The sequence below is a fragment of the Mobula birostris genome, chromosome 6 (genome assembly GCF_030028105.1).
Source record: "Mobula birostris isolate sMobBir1 chromosome 6, sMobBir1.hap1, whole genome shotgun sequence".
Classification (NCBI taxonomy): Eukaryota; Metazoa; Chordata; class Chondrichthyes; order Myliobatiformes; family Myliobatidae; genus Mobula; species Mobula birostris.
In genome coordinates this window covers 23031684-23050079 of record NC_092375.1, presented here as the reverse complement: position 1 = coordinate 23050079, position 18396 = coordinate 23031684, and the positions used below count along the sequence as shown (strand labels likewise).

At 43.4% G+C, this 18396-nt stretch overlaps 1 protein-coding gene across 1 annotated transcript in view; it reads left to right on the top strand.

Moving 5' to 3' along the window:
* The window catches only part of LOC140199708 (cell adhesion molecule DSCAM), a 652770-nt gene that overhangs the window by 332441 nt on the left and 301933 nt on the right, over window positions 1-18396 (top strand). Inside the window, exons 3-4 of the mRNA XM_072262186.1 lie at window positions 8189-8335; window positions 17592-17870. Coding sequence (XP_072118287.1) covers window positions 8189-8335; window positions 17592-17870 — 426 coding nt within the window. The remainder of the gene's footprint in view (window positions 1-8188; window positions 8336-17591; window positions 17871-18396) is intronic.

Sequence of the window (18396 nt, the reverse complement as noted above, 5' to 3'; positions counted from 1 at the left end):
GTTATTCATCGACTTCAGCTCAGCATTTATCACAGTCATCCATCAAAGGCTGGTGGATAACTGTCCTCACTGGGACTCAGCACTCCTCTCTGTAACTGGATCTTGGACTTCTTGATGGAAAGACCCCTGTCAGTCTGAGTTTGCAGCAACATCTGAAGCTCCCTCACACTGAGCACTGGTGCCCCCCCAGGGTTGTGTGCTCAGTCCACTGCTGTTCACGCTGTTGTCTCACAACTGCACTGCCAGATCCAGCTCAAACCGCATCATCAAGTTCACTGACCATACTACAGTGGTTGTGCTCATCAGAAACAATGATGAGTCGGCATCCAGAGAGGAGGTGGAGAGGCTTGTTAAATGGTGCGGGAACAAAAACCTGAGTCTCAAAGTGGGCAAGACAAAAGGGATGATTGTAGACATCAGGAAGGCACAAGTTGACCACTCTCCAGTGCATATCGATGGCTCTGCTGTGGAGTGAATGAGGAGCACGAAGTTCCTTGGTAAGCAAATAACGAATGATCTAACCAGGACCCACAATACCTCTTCACTAGACAGGAAGGCACAGCAGCATCTACACTTTCTGAGGAGATTGAGGCATTCAAGGCCCCCCGAGCCCATTCTAATAACAGGAGCACTACTGAGAGTGTACTGTTTGGCTGCATCATTGTGTGGTATGGAAGCTGCAAGACCCTACAGAGGACAGTAAAAACCCTCACGAGGATCATTGGTGTCTCCCTTCCCCCTATTTTTGACACTCATCAGGAGCATTGCAGACAAAGTGCTCAAAGCATTGAGGATATCTACCACCCATCCCATAAAGGATTTTACCCACTACCAAGAGAAGGAGGTACAGAAGATCAGGACTAGATCTGCCAGATTGGGTAACAGCTTCCTCCTCAGGCTGTGAGACTAATAAATACCCTGCCACCATTGACATCTCTTCACCGGGTCAGCATGCTGTTTACTGTTTACCTGTGCTGTGCTTTACTACACGAGTTTTGAATTAAATGTTATTAACTTATTTACAGTATAATATTTTGGTGTATGTGCCATGTGTGATATATGTTGTGCAGGTCCACCATGGTCCATAGGAACATTTTGTTTAATTGTTTATATGTACAGTCGGATGACAATAAACTTGAACCTGAGATCAGTGGAGAACAGCCAGACTGGTCCAAGCTGACAGGAAGGTGACAGTAACTCAAATAATGATACATTAAAACAGAGGTGTGCAGAAGAGCATCTCAGAATGTGCAACGTGTTGAACCTTGAAGTGGATAGACTACAGCAGCAGAAGACCATAAGATGTAGGAGCAGAATTAGGCCATCTGTCCTATCGAGTCTGCTCCACCATTCAATCATGGCTTATCCTTTTTTTTTTCTCCTCCTCAACCCCAGTTCCCGGCCTTCTCCCTGTAACCTTTGATAAGACCAGGAGACCATGAACATACACTCAGTGGCCACTTTAAATGGTACAGAATATACTGAATAAAATGACCACTGAGTGTATTTCTGCCACATTTTTACTTCCCTCCAGTTCCACTTCCACTCACATTAAATGCAGTATTTTTTTTAAATTTTCAAACACGTGTGGAAAGACGCCATAAAGCCAAGAACTCTGTGCAGATTCCAATATGTTTATTTCAATCACATTTCCAGCTTTAAAATAAAGACCTATTGTTTGCCACTTCCAGCTTCTTGTCTAATTAATGCCTTTGTTTTCATTCGAGAGCTGCTAGACCACAGATTTATTGAAATCAATATTACAACTTCCCATTATAGGATGTAAGCTTGGAATCACTCATTTGCAAAACCAATTTTTAAAACTCTGAGTGAACACATGCAGCTTATAAACGAGAAGTGTGAGAATAATCAAAATGTTCTAGTTTCAAACAGCAGTGTGATAACAGCTTTTAAAAGATAGTTGGACGGGTACAGGGATAGGAAGGGTAGGGATCAAATGCTGAAAAATGGGACTGCCTCAGATGGATATACAGTATTTATTTATTTAGAAATACTGAATGAAATAGGTCCTTCCAATGAGCTGCCCCACCCAGCAACCCACCTATTTAACACTAGCCTAATCACAGGACAATTTACAATGACCAATTAACCTACCAAATGGTACGTCTTTGGACTGTGGATGGAAACCGGAGCACGCAGGGGGAAACGCACGCAGTCACGGGGAGAACATGCAAACTCTTTACAGATGATGCTGGAATTGAATTTCGAACACCAGAATGGCCCAGGGTGTAACAGCATTGTGTTAAACACTGTGCTACCGTGGCATAGACCAGTGGGCAAGTTATTAAATAACTCTGTGACTCTAAATGCACGGATTGGTTTACTAGTTATACGCCTGACTGACAGGGAACTATTTGATCATGTCAACCACCACTGTCAAACCTAATTCCTTTATTCTCTAATGACTAAAGGGAAAGATCAGCAGATGCTGTAAATCTGAAAAAAAACACAAAATAGCAGAAATATTCAGCAGATCATGCAACGTCCATGGAGAGAGAAGCAGTGCTAATGTTTCAGGCCAATGACCCTTCATCTCCATTTTTAATTTGCTTCCATTGCTGTTTTTTGTCATCCCCCAGTGACCATCCACTCAAACCCTGGCGAGTTTTATTCCCTCCGAGTGCTTCCCTAAGACTACCAACTGTGCCCATCTGTCACACAGTAGTGATCCAATGTACAACTTTACTTGATTTATTTTTTCTCCCTTGAACATTGCCCAAAGAGCTAACCATTATTCTATACATTGAAATGAAATGTAACACATATATATTCTCAAAATATTGAGTGTAAAACTTCAAAAGAAATATACTAAACCAGAACATGTACTATTTTCATCACACGATAGTTAACAAGCACATTGGAAAGAAAATTTGAGAGTTATATGTGATGGTATAGGGTTCGCTATCCACAAAGCCTTAAACTCCAAAGGAGATTTTAAACCCAATCTGATATACCCTCACTATAGGGAGGTTATACTGTATCCACCTAGTCTTCAAAGACTAACTTGCTTCCCTGCCTAGTCCCTGTGGCGAATTCTAGCTGCCAATCCCAACTATTTGAGTAGTTGGTCACATGAACAGAGTTCCAATACACAAAAAGGAAGTTGTCCACCTTGTGCTGTAGAGAAATGTCCTCCTTGTCCATCGCTTTCATTGACTTCTTGAATATTTGGATAAACCTTTCAGCTAACCCATTCACTGCCGGGTGGTGAGGAGCTGACTTGAAATATCTAATGCCATTTTTCTTCATGAATAGTCTGAACTCCTCTGACATTATTGTGATCCATTGTCACTCACAATTTATTCAGGTAAGCCATTTCTGGCAAAGATATTCCTAAGAGCAGAAACTTTCTTTGCTGAGTTAGCTGACTTCATTGGCATAACCTCCGGCCACCTCAAATGAGCATACCCTTCAATCAGCAAACATGGAGACCATGAACGGCCCAGCAAAGTCAATACACACTCTTTGCCATGGTGACGATGACTACTCCCACGGGTGTGATGGTGCCTGTCGGTGTGCATTTTGAACTTCGTGGCATCTCAAACCTCTCTTGGCTACATTTGCAATCTATTTATCTATTCCTGGCCACCGCACATAGCTCCGGGTGAGACTCTTCATCTTGACTGTACCCAGGTGTCCTTCATGCAGATTCTCGAACACTCTGGTGAGCAGTTCAGAGGGAAGCACAACACGAGATCCACACATCAGCGTTCTTTGACATACCGACAGTTGGTCTCGTCTCACTGAGAACACTGGATTACCATGAGCTAGCCATCCTTGCATGGTGATGTCATAGACTTGACAATGTTGGGTCATTTCTTGTTTCTCTTTGTATTTTGGAATTTGTTACTGGCATCTGGTCCACCAATGCTGTGTGGAACACTTCTGCTGGGTCACAATATGAAGACTTTTCTTCTTCAGTTGCCAATAGTGAAAGACGTGACAAGCCATCAGTTTTGCTGTGTTGCTTGGTACCCTGAACTCTATGTCATAAGTCTGGGCTCCTAGGAACAGTGCCCAACATTGTAACTGGGTGGCAGACATCACTGGGATTCCCTTCCTAAGATTGAAAATGGACACAAGATGCTGGTGGTCTGTCACTAGTGTAAACTTTTGTCCATAGAGGTAGTGGTGGAACTTCTTTATTACCCATAGTAGACTAAGGGCCTCTCGGTCAATCTGTGTGTAGTTGAGTTCTGTGTTCATCAGTGATCTTGAAGCAAACACAACTTGACGTTCAGATCCATCTTTCATAGTGTGTGACAAGATGGCTCAAATGTTATAAGGGACACATTGCACGCTAATTTGATGGGCAGGGTCGGGTCATAGTAGGTGAGCAGTTCATCAGATGATGTTATTAGTCTCTTTGTTTCCTTGAATGCCTTTTCACATCTTCCTGACCATTCCTACTTTGCTCCGGTCTGCAACAGTGCAGTCAGCGAGTGCAGCACTATAGCAATGTTTGGGAGAAACCAGTGGTAGTAGCTTACAAGGCTCAGGTATGACCTGAGTTGCGATGCATTTTCCAGTTTGGGTGCCTGTAGCACTGGTTCAATCTTCTCTTGTGACTTATGCGCATGCATAGACAACAGATCCATACATAGTGCTAAGGGGAGTCATTGCTTTAAAAGAAATAGGTCCATACATTACACTGTCCAATGTCAGCATATCTTTTCTTAGGTAAGAGGCCCAAAACTACTTACAATATTCCAAGTGCGGCTTGACCAAGACTTCATGAAGTCTTGGTGTCACATCCTTACTTTTATATTCCAATCCTCTCAAAGAATTATTTTCTTATGTCCTATGATGTTATAGTCTTATGTTTGGTTAATCCAGATGAAAATGTCTCATGGTCACTTGACTTTGTATGTCATATTTCTTGAACAGCCAGTCCCCATGCTGTGGGCCAGCGGTGTGCTCTGTAGACAATGCCGTTTGTTTGCAAAGCTGTCCTAACTCAGACTGATCTTTGCTTACAATTTACAATAAGAACTGAAGATTGGTTCTTGCTTAGAACAAGAAGCTGAGCAAGGAATATTGGAAGTTTATTTTTGTCACAAACAGCCCTGACCCTTTGGAAAGACCATGCTGCTGTGCTAGAAAGCAGAGCCTAGCAATGAGCCTCTCGGGCCCTGGAAAGTGAATATCCATCACACACTTGGAAGCTGTAGTCACACAGCGACCTAGTTTAATTGAGGTAGTTGCTGCTCGGTTCACTTTGTGTGTAGCATTTTAAGAAGTGTAGCCTTGAATTTCCCTTGCCTGTGTATTTTATTTTAAGTTATCAAATATTCATTAGTGGTGTTCTATACTATCTGCTGTCTATTAGTCAGTAAGGAATTATTCTGAGATGGTTTGGGCGAGCACAAGAGAGGCATAGAGAACCGACACAAGTAGACAAATCCTTTGCATGATCTGATTAGGCAGTATTCACAACAATGTGATTTTCTCCAGAATTGTTTATAATGAGTTCTGTTTATTTTGAGATATCTGTATCAAAGATAGATTTTTCTTTATGTGGTTCCCCTATTTTACACTTTACTCATTTGAAACTCCAAGGAGTGCAAGTGTTTATTTTAGCTTCCAAAGAAGAGCCCTGATAGGGTTTTGATTTTGTGCATCAACAATTTCTTCACCCCCCCACCCCCCCCCCCGCAGATGCTGCTTGGCCAAAAGAGTTCCTCTAGCAGAATGTCTCTGCTCCAGCATCTGCAGTCTCCTATGACCCCCGGATGTTTTCTCCATTATTCGTTGGGCCATTAGAACAAATGTTCTCAAACTGATGCAGGGAAGGAATTCACTGACCTATTGCGGTAGTTCTTTGTGGAAGCCATGTAAACATTATCCTCCTCTTTCAGCTGGCTTTTTATGCTCAGAATATTGGTTTTGCAGTTTTGAGTCACACTGGCTGTGACTGATGGTTCTTTTAAAGGAATCCCTCCTACTCATCTATTCCCATGTCACAGATCTGCTCAGATTCCAGGGCAAAGTCAGTGCTCCTGTCCCTCTTTTCTGACAATGGACCCCAATACTGGAGCCCATCCTTTGCATCTCTGACCCTACACCATACAGACCGGGCAGAGGAATAAGGGAGCAACACACACAAATTACTGGAGGAATTCTTAGGACCTGATGAAGGGTCTCAGCCTGAAACTCGACTGTTTACTTTTTTCCATAGATGCTGCCTGGCCTTCTGAGTTCCTCCAACATTTTGTGTGTGTTGCTTGGATTTCCAGCATCTGGAGATTTTCCCTTGTTTGTACAGGAATAAGGGACGTCACAACAGATCTTCAGAATGGCTTTTATTCCTTGGAGCACAGAAGAATGAGAAGTGACCTCATCGAAAATTATAAGATCATGAGGGGTATTGATTAGGTAGGCAATCATAGTCTTTCCCACAGGGTTGGGGAGTCCAAAACTAAAGGGCATAGATGCAAGATAAGTGGGGAGAGACTTAAACAGAGACCTGAGGGGTCTTTATAGAAAGGATAGTGATTAGGTGGGAAGAACTATCAGAGGAAGTGGCCAAGAGAGATAAAATAATAACATTTAAATTGCGTTTGGATAGGCACATGGAGGCAAGTGCTTTGGGTCAAATGTAAGCAGCTGGGACTAGCAGGGAGGATGCTGCGTTCAGCATGAACCAGTTGGGCTGAAGGGCCTTTTTCTGTGTTGTATTACTGTATAACTCTATGGCATGATGTAGTCCGTCACAGATAAAGCCTTCCCCACCCATAGGTGTATCTATATGAAGTTCTGCTGCAGTCTCCACCTTCAGGGACCCCCCCACCATCCAGGCTGTGCTCTCTTCTCTCTACTACCATCAGGAAGAAGGTCCAGGAGCCTCAGGGCTCACTCCACCAGGTGCAGGAGCAGCTATTGTCTCTCAACCTTCAGGCTCTTGAACCAGAGGGGATAACTTCACTCAACTTCACTCGCCCCATCATTGAAATGTTAACACAACCTATGAACTCACTTTCAAGGAGTCTTCATCTCATGTTCTCAATATTTATTGACTATTTATTTATTATTATTATTATTATTATTTCTTTCATTTTGTATCTGCACAATTTTTTGTCTTTTGCATACTGGTTGAGCAGCCAAGTTGATGTGGTCTTTCATTGATTCTATTATGGTTATTATTCTATGATGGATTTGTGAGTATGCCAGCAAGAAAAAGAATCTCGGAGTTGCATATGGTGACATATACATTCTCCAATAATAAATTTACTTTGAATTTTGAATTGATGAATGGAGATAAAGGAAAAAACCTGATTTAAATTTTTAATAATTGTATTTTATTTCAATGTTCTTTATTACTTTTTAGATTATTAATGTTTTTTACAATATTTAAATAAGTTTTGCTCTTCTCCTTTTCAGCAATTTAGGTAGTTCTTAAATGTCCCTGAGTGTTGGGCAGGCTGTGTCCTGCCAGATGCCAAGAGCTGTCAATCTCTTTGGAATGTGCGAAAGGGAGAGGGGCAGCTTGGGGAAGTGTGATCTTCAGCAGTGTGTCTTCTCACCAATAAGGGCTTGCAGGATTCGCAACACTTTCTTGCTTGACACTAGGGTTGCAGAGGTCTATTTCACTCAGATATCACCATCTGGAAGAAATGAGGACTGAATGTGAGAGTCTGGGCAATGAGCTGTAGCCATTACAATTTGGCCCAATTTTGCTGAACTTTTATTATTGTAAAGCTGCTAGTGGGCTTAAGCTTCTCCTTTGTCATCCCACCAGTAATTTCAAAACCAGAAAGTCAGGTCTACCTCTATTCAGCCAACAGAAATGCCGGTTCTAAACTCTTCCTGGCAATGTTCTGTGAACTATCAGTGAAATGAGATTGCATCCTGAATCAGGATTACATCCATCTCACTGCACTTACTCCAGAGATACTTCAAATGAATAAAAACAAATGAAAGAAATTTTTAGCAATCATTTAAATGATACCCTGCAAATTCAAATAGAGAAAAAAAACAATTGGTTTAAGACTAAACAAAACTCAGTTGTAATGAGGGAGCTAATAAAAAATTGGCATGACATTATTTTTAAATCAACTCAGTACTTTATTGAGCTTTGCTGCTCAAGCATTTCGACAAAAGTAATATTGTTTCATAATGAGCTTGGCAGGGAAAGAATTAATTGTCTCTCAAATCGTTCTGTTTTCAGGATCTAGATTCCACATCACGCCTACTGGAGCCTTGTATATATTAGACGTGCAGAATGAGGATGGTTTGTACAATTACCGCTGTATCACACGGCACAAATACACCGGAGAGACACGGCAGAGTAACAGCGCCAGGCTGTTTGTGTCAGGTATGCCTCTCCCCCCACAATCTCCCATGCTCTGACGGTTAATAAGGCTCCTCATGTTTCATATTGTTTTGGACAAATGGTGACAGGTAAGGAGGATGTCAGAATTGAGAGCAGGGCTGTGTTCAGAGGCCACTAGTAGACTGGTCACCTCTGCAACCAGGATGTACACGTAATGGGGTCATAGAAAAGTACAGCATGGCAACAGGCCCTTCGGCCCATCTAGTCCATATCAAAACCATTTAAACTGCCTACTCCCATCGAGCTGCACCAGGACTAATCAGGAACTATCTAAGTTCCTGACCAAACTTTGTCTAATCATTGAAATTGAGCTTGCATCCACCACTTGTTCTGGCACCTTGTTCCACACTGTCATGACCATCTGAGTGAAGAAGTTTCCCCTCGTGTTCCCCTTAAACTTTACATCTTTCACCCTTAAACCACGTGCTCTGATTGTAGTTTCATTCAACCTCAGTGGAAAAAGGCTGCTTGCATTTACTCTAACTCATAATTTTGTTTTCTATCAAATCTCCTCTCAATCTTCTACATTATAAGGAATAAGGTCCTAAGCTATTTGATCTTTCCTTATAACTCAAGTCCCCCAGACCCGGCAACGTCCTTGAACATTTTCCCTGTACTTTTTCAACATTGTTTACATCTTTCCTGTAGGTATGTGATCAAGACTGCACATAATGTATGCATTATAATATCAGTGAGTTGCTCAAAAAGCAATCAGATTTAAATTACAGTGCATGCCCTTTACTGAGAGCATGCTCTGGGAATATGGAATAGGCTGGGAAACTTTCCTTGTGTTTCTTGTGCAGCTCAAGCTCAAGGAAAGCTTAATGACTAAACCAGCCTAACAAGTTCTAGTTAAAATATATAAGTGATATTCGCAAACACGAGGAAATCTGCAGATGCTGGAAATTCAAGCAACACACACAAAAAATGCTGGTGGAACGCAGCAGGCCAGGCAGCATCTCTAGGAAGAGGTACAGTCGACGTTTCGGGCTGAGACCCTTCGTCAGGACTAACTGAAGCTCTTCTTTCAGTTAGTCCTGACAAAGGGTCTCGGCCCGAAACGTCGACTGTACCTCTTCCTAGAGATGCTGCCTGGCCTGCTGCGTTCACCAGCAACTTTGATGTGTGTGGCTATAAGTGATATTCAATGTGTTGGAGCAGAGGACAAATGCTCTCCAGCGCCCCATGCTGGCCTGAAGAGTTCATGACAAGACCCAGCCCACTCCAATGGCCAGCACCTGACAGCCCAGGGAGATCTGGATATCTGCTATGATAGTCTGTAATTAACTGAGGATCCATAATATTATGGGAGGGAATCCAGCAACTCCTCCGGGCCATAACCCTCCCAGTCCACAAGGTACTGTGCTTCACCATCAATAAAAAGAGAGTCTAGCAGTGGCCGAACTGTGTTCTTGATGACCATCAATAAAAGGAGGTGGAGGAGATTTGGAAACAGGGGCTAAGGGACTAGAAAATATGGGTTTGAGGTAGGAAACATGAAAGGTAGGGAGAAAATGCAGAGTTTGTGATAAACGTTGGCGTATGACACCAGACTGATTCTCCACAGAACTTTAAAAGAACTGATTTATTTAGGAGCCAATTTCTGACATTCCACCCACATAGGAAGGGTTAAGTGGATAGCCAACCCTGCTGGCTCAGACAGAACAAAGGAGTTGGTTGCCTTCGACAATTAGCCTGAAGCTGTGGCTGTTGGGAGTTGGACATTGAAATTAATCTGGCCTTGGACCATGTCTGACTGCACCTCCTAACCAACTCAATGGCTGCAGGGACACACACTTTGGACTCTTGTTCCCAGGAATGAAAGAAGACTGTAGCTGAAAGACTCCACTGGAGAAGCATAAAAGATTATTATGTGTGAGTTGGGCTCAAGTAAGATAGTCATTCCACGTGGTTGGATTTCCTGAAACCAGAGATCTTTCCAAATCCTGGTACACTCTCCCTCTCTCTGTCTGCCCATTAGTTTGTGGATGGAACCCAAAGGATATGCTAACAGTCACCCAATGAGTTTGCAAAATACCTTCCAGAACTCAGACATGAATTGCTGGCCATGGTGCGAGATGATATCCCGGGGAAAGCTGTGTATCCAGAAGATATTTTGTAACATAAGCTCAGCTGTCTTCAAACCCGTGGGAAGTTTGAGGAGAAGCACAAGGAGGCAAGCCTTTGAGAATCGGTCCACCACAACCATAATAACAGTATTCCCTGGGATGGAGGAAGATCAGTGATAAAGTCTAATGAAATATGAGACCAGGGATGAGTGGGAATAAATAAAGGTTGTAAGAGACCTTGTGGTAGTGATCTAGGTTCCTTGTTTCAGGCACACATTTCGCATACCAAAACATAATCCGTGATGTCCTTTGTTATGTCTGCCCACCAGAATTACCTCTTAATGAACATTAATGTACATGAAACTCCTAGCTTAGAGGCATGCCCTCAATTCAAAACCTTGGAGCAAATCACCTCTGTGGCAGAGATACACCCGGGAGGCCCCTTGTCTGGATTGACCTCATGTTGTTCCTGGGACTTTCGCACAATAGAATCAATCTCCCATCTAATGGGAACAACCAGCCTGGAACTCTGGTACTTCTTCCTTGTCAACTGTATCAAACTATCTAGAGAGCGCATACGGTTTCTGATTCTTGGGACCAGGTCTGTAAGTTGTAATACAATTAAAACTATAGAAAAACAATAACCAATGTGTCTGCTGAGAGTTCAGCCTCTTTGCATCTTGGATATAAGCTAAGTTTTTATGATCAGTCCAAACCATAAAGGGATGTTTTGCCCTCTCCAATCAATGTTTCCATTCTTCAAGCACCATCTTGAGAGCAAGCAACTCCCTGTTGCCAATGTCATACTTCATCTCAGCAGGAGAGAGATGTTTGAAAAATAAAGTACATGGGTGTAACTTCTGGTCAGAGGTGGTTCATTGCGAGAGCAGGGCTCCTAATCCGATGTCTGAGGCATCAACCTCCACTACAAAAGGTAGGACTGGATCAGGTGGATCAAGTATAGGTGCTGTGGTAAATCTGTTTTTAAGTTTGCAGAAAATGGCTTCTGCATCTGGAGTCCAACGGAAAGACCCTGCCGACATTTTAGTGAGTTTAGTAAGTGTAGCTGCAATAGAACTGAAGTTGCAAATGAAGCAATGATAGGAATTGGCAAACCCTAAGAAGCATTGGAGCTGTTTAACTGATGTAGGTGTGGCCGTTTCTGCATTGCTTGAGTCTTCTCAGGGTCCATCTGGAGATTCTAGTTGATAATGAAAAATTGAAGGGATGTGGATTTGCTCTTCTCAAGTTTTACAAAAAGTTGAATCTCCAACAGAATTTGAAGAATACTCTATACATGTTGGACATGTTCTGAAGTGATCGTGAAAAAATAAGAATATTGTCCAAATAAGCAACCACGAGGTGTTTGAGCATTTCTCAGATTACGGTGTTAATAAACTGGATGTTCACCAAGGCTTTATTGGGACTTTATTCCCTGGAGCGTAGAAGAATGAGGGGAGATTTGACAGAGGTATATAAAATTATGATGGGTATAGATAGAGTGAATGCAAGCGGGCTTTTTCCACTGAAGCAAGGGGAAAAAAAAACCAGGGGACATGGGTTTAAGGTGAGGGGGGAAAAGTTTAAATGGAACATTAAGGGGGGCTTCTTCACACAGAGAGTGGTGGGAGCATGGAATGAGCTGCCAGACGAGGTGGTAAATGCGGGTTCTTTTTTAACATTTAAGAATAAATTGGACAGATACATGGATGGGAGGTGTATGGAGGGATATGGTCTGTGTGCAGGTCAGTGGGGCTAGGCAGAAAATGGTTCGGCACAGCCAAGAAGGGCCAAAGGGCCTGTTTCTGTGCTGTAGTTTCTATGGTTTCTAAGGCAAATGGCATCACCAGATACTCATAGTGTCCACTGGGAGTTTGAAGGCCATCTTCTATTCATCTCCTCTCAAATCCAGATAAGGTTGTAGGCATTCTGGTTGCAAAGTTTCAAGAAGACCATTGCTCCCTGTAATAATTTGAATGCTGTTTTCATAAGAGGGAGTGGATACTAGTTCAGAATAGTAAACTTATTCAGACCCCTGGGATCAATACCTGGTCTTCGTCCACCGTCCTTCTTCAATATGAAGAAAATTCCCTCACCAGCAGGTGAAGTGGATAATTGAATAAACCTGGACGCCAAAGCCTCCTTAACGTGGTCATCCATGGCTTGCCTCTCGGGAGTGGATAAAGCATAGTGCCTTTCCCGGGGAAGACAACTACCTGATAGCAGGTCTATACCGCAGTCATAGTCTTTATGTGGAGGAAGCGTTATGGCTCTTTTCTTGCTATATACCTTCAACAAGTCCAAATATTCTGGAGGCACTCTAGACCAACAGAGTTGACTTAGAGTCCAGTTCTGAGGAGTCAGAAGGCAACTTGGGATTATGACTGATGACTTGGGATAATTCACAACAGGTATCTCAGAAACTCAGACTGGCATGTCAGAAACATTGTCTGGTACCTCAGAAACTTTAGAAAGATAATTATTCTGCCATAGGGTTGACCAAACCTGAACAGTGCCAGAACACCAATTAATATACAGATTATGGAAAAGGAAACACGGGTAACCATAAATTAGAGGAATATCTGGAGAACGAATAAGGTGGAATCAAATCATCTCCTCATGCATACCAATCATTAACCTGAGAGGAAAGGAAAGATAAGAAATTTGTCCAGGTCCCAATGATTTCCCATCCAGGGCCATAGCCATGAGTGGCTAGTTGAGACGTAATTTAGGAACTTGGATCCTCTTCAGTGGTGGGCGAGTTGTTGGAGAAGATTGTGAGAGGCTGGATTTATGAGCATTTGGAGAGACATAATCTGATTAGGGAGTGTCAGCATGGCTTTGTCAAGGGCAGGTCGTGCCTTACAAGCCTAATTGAATTCTTTGAGGATGTAACAAAGCACATTGATGAAGGTAGAGCAGTGGATGCTGTGTATATAGACTTCAGTAAGGCATTTGTTAAGGTTCCCCATTCAAGAGTCATTCATAAAGTAATGAGGCATGGGATCTAAGGAGATCTTACTTTGTGGATCCAGAATTGGCTTGCTTACAGAAGGCAAAGGGTGGTTGTAGATGGTTCTTATTCTGCATGGAGGTCGGTGACCAGTGGTTTTCTGCAAGGATCTGTTCTGGGACCCCTCCTCTTTGTGATTTTTATAAGTGACCCAGATGAAGAAGTAGAAGGCTGGGTTAGTAAGTTTGCTGATGGCATAAAAGTTGGGAGTGTTGTGAATAGTCTGGAGGGTTGTCAAAAGTTACAGTGGGATATCAATAGGATGCCGAACTGGGCTGAGAAGTTCTTACCGCTGATGGAGTTAAATGCAGTTAAGTGTGAAGTGGTTCATTTTGGAAGGTCAAATTTGAAGACAGGATCTAATATTAATGGTGAGACTCTTAGCAGTGTGGAGGATCAACGAGATCTTGGGGTCCATGTCCATAGGACACTCAAACTTGCTGTGCAGATTGACAGTGTTGTTAAGGAGGCGTATGGTATGATGGCCTTCATCAACCGTGAGATTGAGTTCAAGCCTTGAAGTAATGTTACAGCTTGACCTTAGTTAGACCCCATATGGAGTACCGTGTTCAGTTCTGGTCACCGCACTACAGGAAGGATGTCGATACTGTAGAAAGGGTGCAGAGGAGATTTACAAGGATGTTGCAACACTCACAACATGCTGGAGGAACCCAACAGGTCGGGCAGCGTCCGTGGAAATGACCAGTCGACGTTTCAGGCCGGAACCCTTCCTCCAGCGTATTGTGAGTGTTGCTTTGACCCCAGCATCTGCAGATTATTTTGTGTTTACAAGGATGTTGCCTGGATTGGAGAGCATGCCTTATGAGAATAGGTTGAGTGAACTTGGCCTTTTCTCCTTGGAGTGACAGGGGATGAGAGGTGACCTGATAGAGGTGTATCAGATGATGAGAGACATTGATCGTGTGGATAGACAGAGGGCTGAGATGGCTAACACAAGTGGGCATAGTTTTAAGGTGCTTGGAAGTAGATATAAGGGGATGTCAGAGGTAAGTTTTTCACACTTAGCGTGGTGGCTGCATGGAATTTACTGCCAGCAATGGTGGTAGGGTCTTTTAAGAGTCTCTTAGATAGGTAAATGGAGCTTAGAAAAATGAAGGGCTATGCGGTGGGGAAGTTGTAGGCAGTTTCTAGAGTAGGCTACATGGTCAGTACAACACTGTGGGCCAGAGGGCCTGGAAAGAGCTGTAGATTTCTATGTTCTATGTTCTGTCAACCAGTCCAAAATCTAAAAAAATTCCCAGCAAACCAGAGTCTACCAATACCCCAGGGGTATATTGATTTTTTCCCCCCAAGACAGTAGGGAAGGAAATACCACTCTGAAATTTGTTGAACTGGGAGAGAGTCTAGAGACCATCACAGTTCTCTCCTCACTGGACGATCCTGGAAGTTCTCGCAGCATAAGCAGCTCCTCTGCTTCACACGCCTCTCTCTCATTCTGCTGGGGAGAGCCGGGTTCTTCCCAGTTGCAAGGGCTCCTGCAGAGAAAGCTTTGAGCAACCAGGTTGTGTCTCGGATTGTGGAACTGGAGTAGGGCACTGAGCGATTTTGGGAGCTGACTCTCTAGGTAAACTTGCCATGCCCCTCCCTCCTTCTCTCAGATATGCAATTATTCATATTGATAAGCTCCTCCTAATTCTCTACCAGGTTCCTGGTTGCTAGAACATTTTTAGGTTGATCATTTAATCCTTGTTGAAACAGGGTAACATAAAGCCTTCATGTTCCACCCACTCTCTGTGTCCAAAGTTTAGAACTCAATTGAGTAGTCGGCAATGGATAGAGCCTCCTGATGCAAATGGAAGAGTCTGCTGGCTGCCTCTGGACCCCAGCAAGGTGAAAGAATGCCCTCCTTGATATTAAAACACGCAGGACATCTCTTCTCCCATAAGGCCTTGGCCCATACAAGGGCCCTGCCTGAAAGGAGGTAAATTATGTAAGGCACCTTACTCCTGTCTCAGGGAAACTTAGAGGGTTGCAACTTGAATACTAGGGAATGCTGAATGAATAAACTGCAGAAAGACTTGGAGTCTCTATTGTACCATCCCAGGGATGACCCCTCACAGCAACCCTGTACAAACATAGCAGGACGCACAAGCAAATGTTCAGAACCCAAAGAATGCAAACCTCACCTACCAGTTTCAGACCCTTTCTGCAATGACGCTAGTATCGCCTGGAGTCAGTGTTCATGCCATTCAACTGCCAGTGCTATACATAATGGGTCAAACTGCTCTGGGTCCATGATGGTTGAGTTCTTCTGTAACAATATCTTCGGTCAAATGAACCAAGGAGTGAAGTAAACTCAAGACTCAAAGGTTGAAAGTAATGATGAGAATTTCATTGAAGAACATAACAGAAGAATTACAAATGACTTAGAGTGTACTTACTCAAGAGGGCCAGAGTACACAGACAGTTTGTTCATTCGGAACCCAAAATCAGGACTCAATGATGAAGACTAGATGTGACGAATTTAAATAGTGTCTATAGCACCATCTAAAAATCAGCAAACTAAAAACGGGATGCACGAGGAACCCGCATTCAAAAAAGCAAGCAACACAAAAAACAGAAGGAAAGTTTAATGACTAAACCAGTCACTTAGAAAGTTCTAAATAAAACAATTGAGTGAGGTTCAATGCATCAGAGTGCTGAGGCCTGACACTCTCTGGAGTTCCGTACTTATCTGAAGAGTTCATGACAGTAGGATTTGGATAGCATCAGTATATTCAAGTTTAGGTTTAATTGTCTTTCAACCATACATGACTACCTATGAATACAGCCAAATGAAACAGTGTTACTTTGGGACCAAGATACAAAACTCAGTACCAACAGTCATACACAGCACAAATCACATATAACACATATAAGATAGCAAGAACATATTAGATACCAGTAAAATAGTCACACAAAAATATATATGGTCAGGTTTGAATTGAGCTCAGGTATTACAAATAGTAAAGTCACTGTTTCACAGTACCATGGACCCAGATTCAATCCTGACCTTGGGTACTTTCTTGCATGGAGCTTCAAATATATTTTCCTCATCCTTGTGGGTTACCTCTGGTTGCTGTGGCTTCTTCCCACATCCCAAAGGTGTGCAGGTTGATACCATTGTAAATTTCAGCTGGAACATAGAATACAACAGCACAGTACAGGTGCTTCAGCCCACGATGTTGGGCTGACGTTTCAAACTATTCCAAGGTCAACCTTAACCCTTCACCCCTACGTAGCCCTCGATTTTTCTTTTATCAATTTGCCTGCCTAAGAGTCCGCTGATGTCCCTAATGCACCTGCCTCTGCCACAGCTGCTGCCAGTGCATTCCATGTGCGCTGTGGAAAAAAAAATCCTACCCCTGACATCCCCCCCCCAACTTTCCTCCAAACATTTTAAAGTTATGCCCCTTCATATTAGCCACTTCCATCCTGGGAAAAAGTCTCTGGCTGTCCATTCTATCTACACCTCTTATCATCTTGTATACCTCTACCAATTGTCCTCTCATCCTCCGTTGCTCAAAAGTGTAAAGCCCTAGCTTGCTCAACCTATCCTCATAAGGCATGTTCTCTAATCTCGCCAGCATCCTGGCAAATCTCCTCTGCATGCTCTCTAAAACCTCCACATCCTTTCTATACTGAGGTGACTAGAGCTGAGTACAGTACTCCTAGTGTAGTCTAACCAGAGCATTATAAAACTGCAACAGGCCTGCACATTGCGAAGGTGGTCCACAGTGTATGGTGGGGGTTTAATGGGAGTGGGAGAGCGGAGAGTAAAATGGGATGAGTGTAAATGTACATTAGATGGTTGATATGAACTTGGTGAGCTAGAACAACACACAAAGAGCTGGTTGGGGGGTGGGGGGAGTGCTCAACAGGTTGACATAGTTCTTTGTGTGTTGTTCCAGATTTCTGCACTCTTTGAATCTCCTCAGTGGACCAGAGGGCCTGTTTCCATATTGTATAACTCTACATTTCTATGACTCTGTAAAACCAGAAAACTGTGGAAAATGAACAATCTTTAACCTGAAACATTAACTCATTCTCTCTCCTCAGAAGATGACTTCCCCTCTCCCTTGCTTGCAGTAGAAGTTGTGAATTGACAGCAAAAGTAGCATCAATTGTAAAATTGTGGCTCTGGATTTCCCAACAGATCCAGTCAACTCTGCTCCAACTATCCTGGACGGATTTAGCCATCGGGTGGTCATGGCGGACCAGCGGGTTGTGTTGCCTTGTAAAGCCTCGGGCCAGCCCCCGCCCAAGTACCGCTGGGTAAAGGACAATGCCCCCCTGGAACGGGACAGCAGGTTCAGGCAGACCGTCATCGGACTACTCATCGTGAAGGCAGTCCCTGCAGACACCGGGAACTACATCTGCGAGGTCTGGAACAGTTTCGGGAATGCAGAGGTCGTTGGCCGCCTGAATGTCAAACGTGAGTGAAAAGTGTGTTCCCCCCTCCCTTTTCTCCCCAGCCGCCATCATTTTAAGGGAGGGTCGCTGACGCCAGGGAATCCTAGCATACTGTTCTTAGACTGGGCACCATTTGACATAGCATCTTCTCCTTCACAGCATCTTCTGAGCTTTACCATGAGCCAACCAGCCGTAGTGTGCTGGCCTTTTGAAAATGCATTCACCCCAGCATTCAGACCAAAGCAATCTCTCTGACTGGTACCCCATCCACCAATCACCTTCTCAACCAATTGAAACCATGACTACCATCTGTAAAGGCAGTCATGTCAGCCACACAAGCGGATCCTCCCAGATCCACAGACTCTAACACTAAGAATGAGGGCTACTGCAGCAACAGGGCACTATAAGCTGTACATTCCCCTCCAAGTCATATCATTATTGGGACAGCTCAGCATGATAGTGATTAAAGTGAAGGTGTTGCAGAGCTAGCTACCTGGGTTCATTTCCACCGGTGTTTGTAAGGAGTTCGTACGTTCTCCCTTGACCGT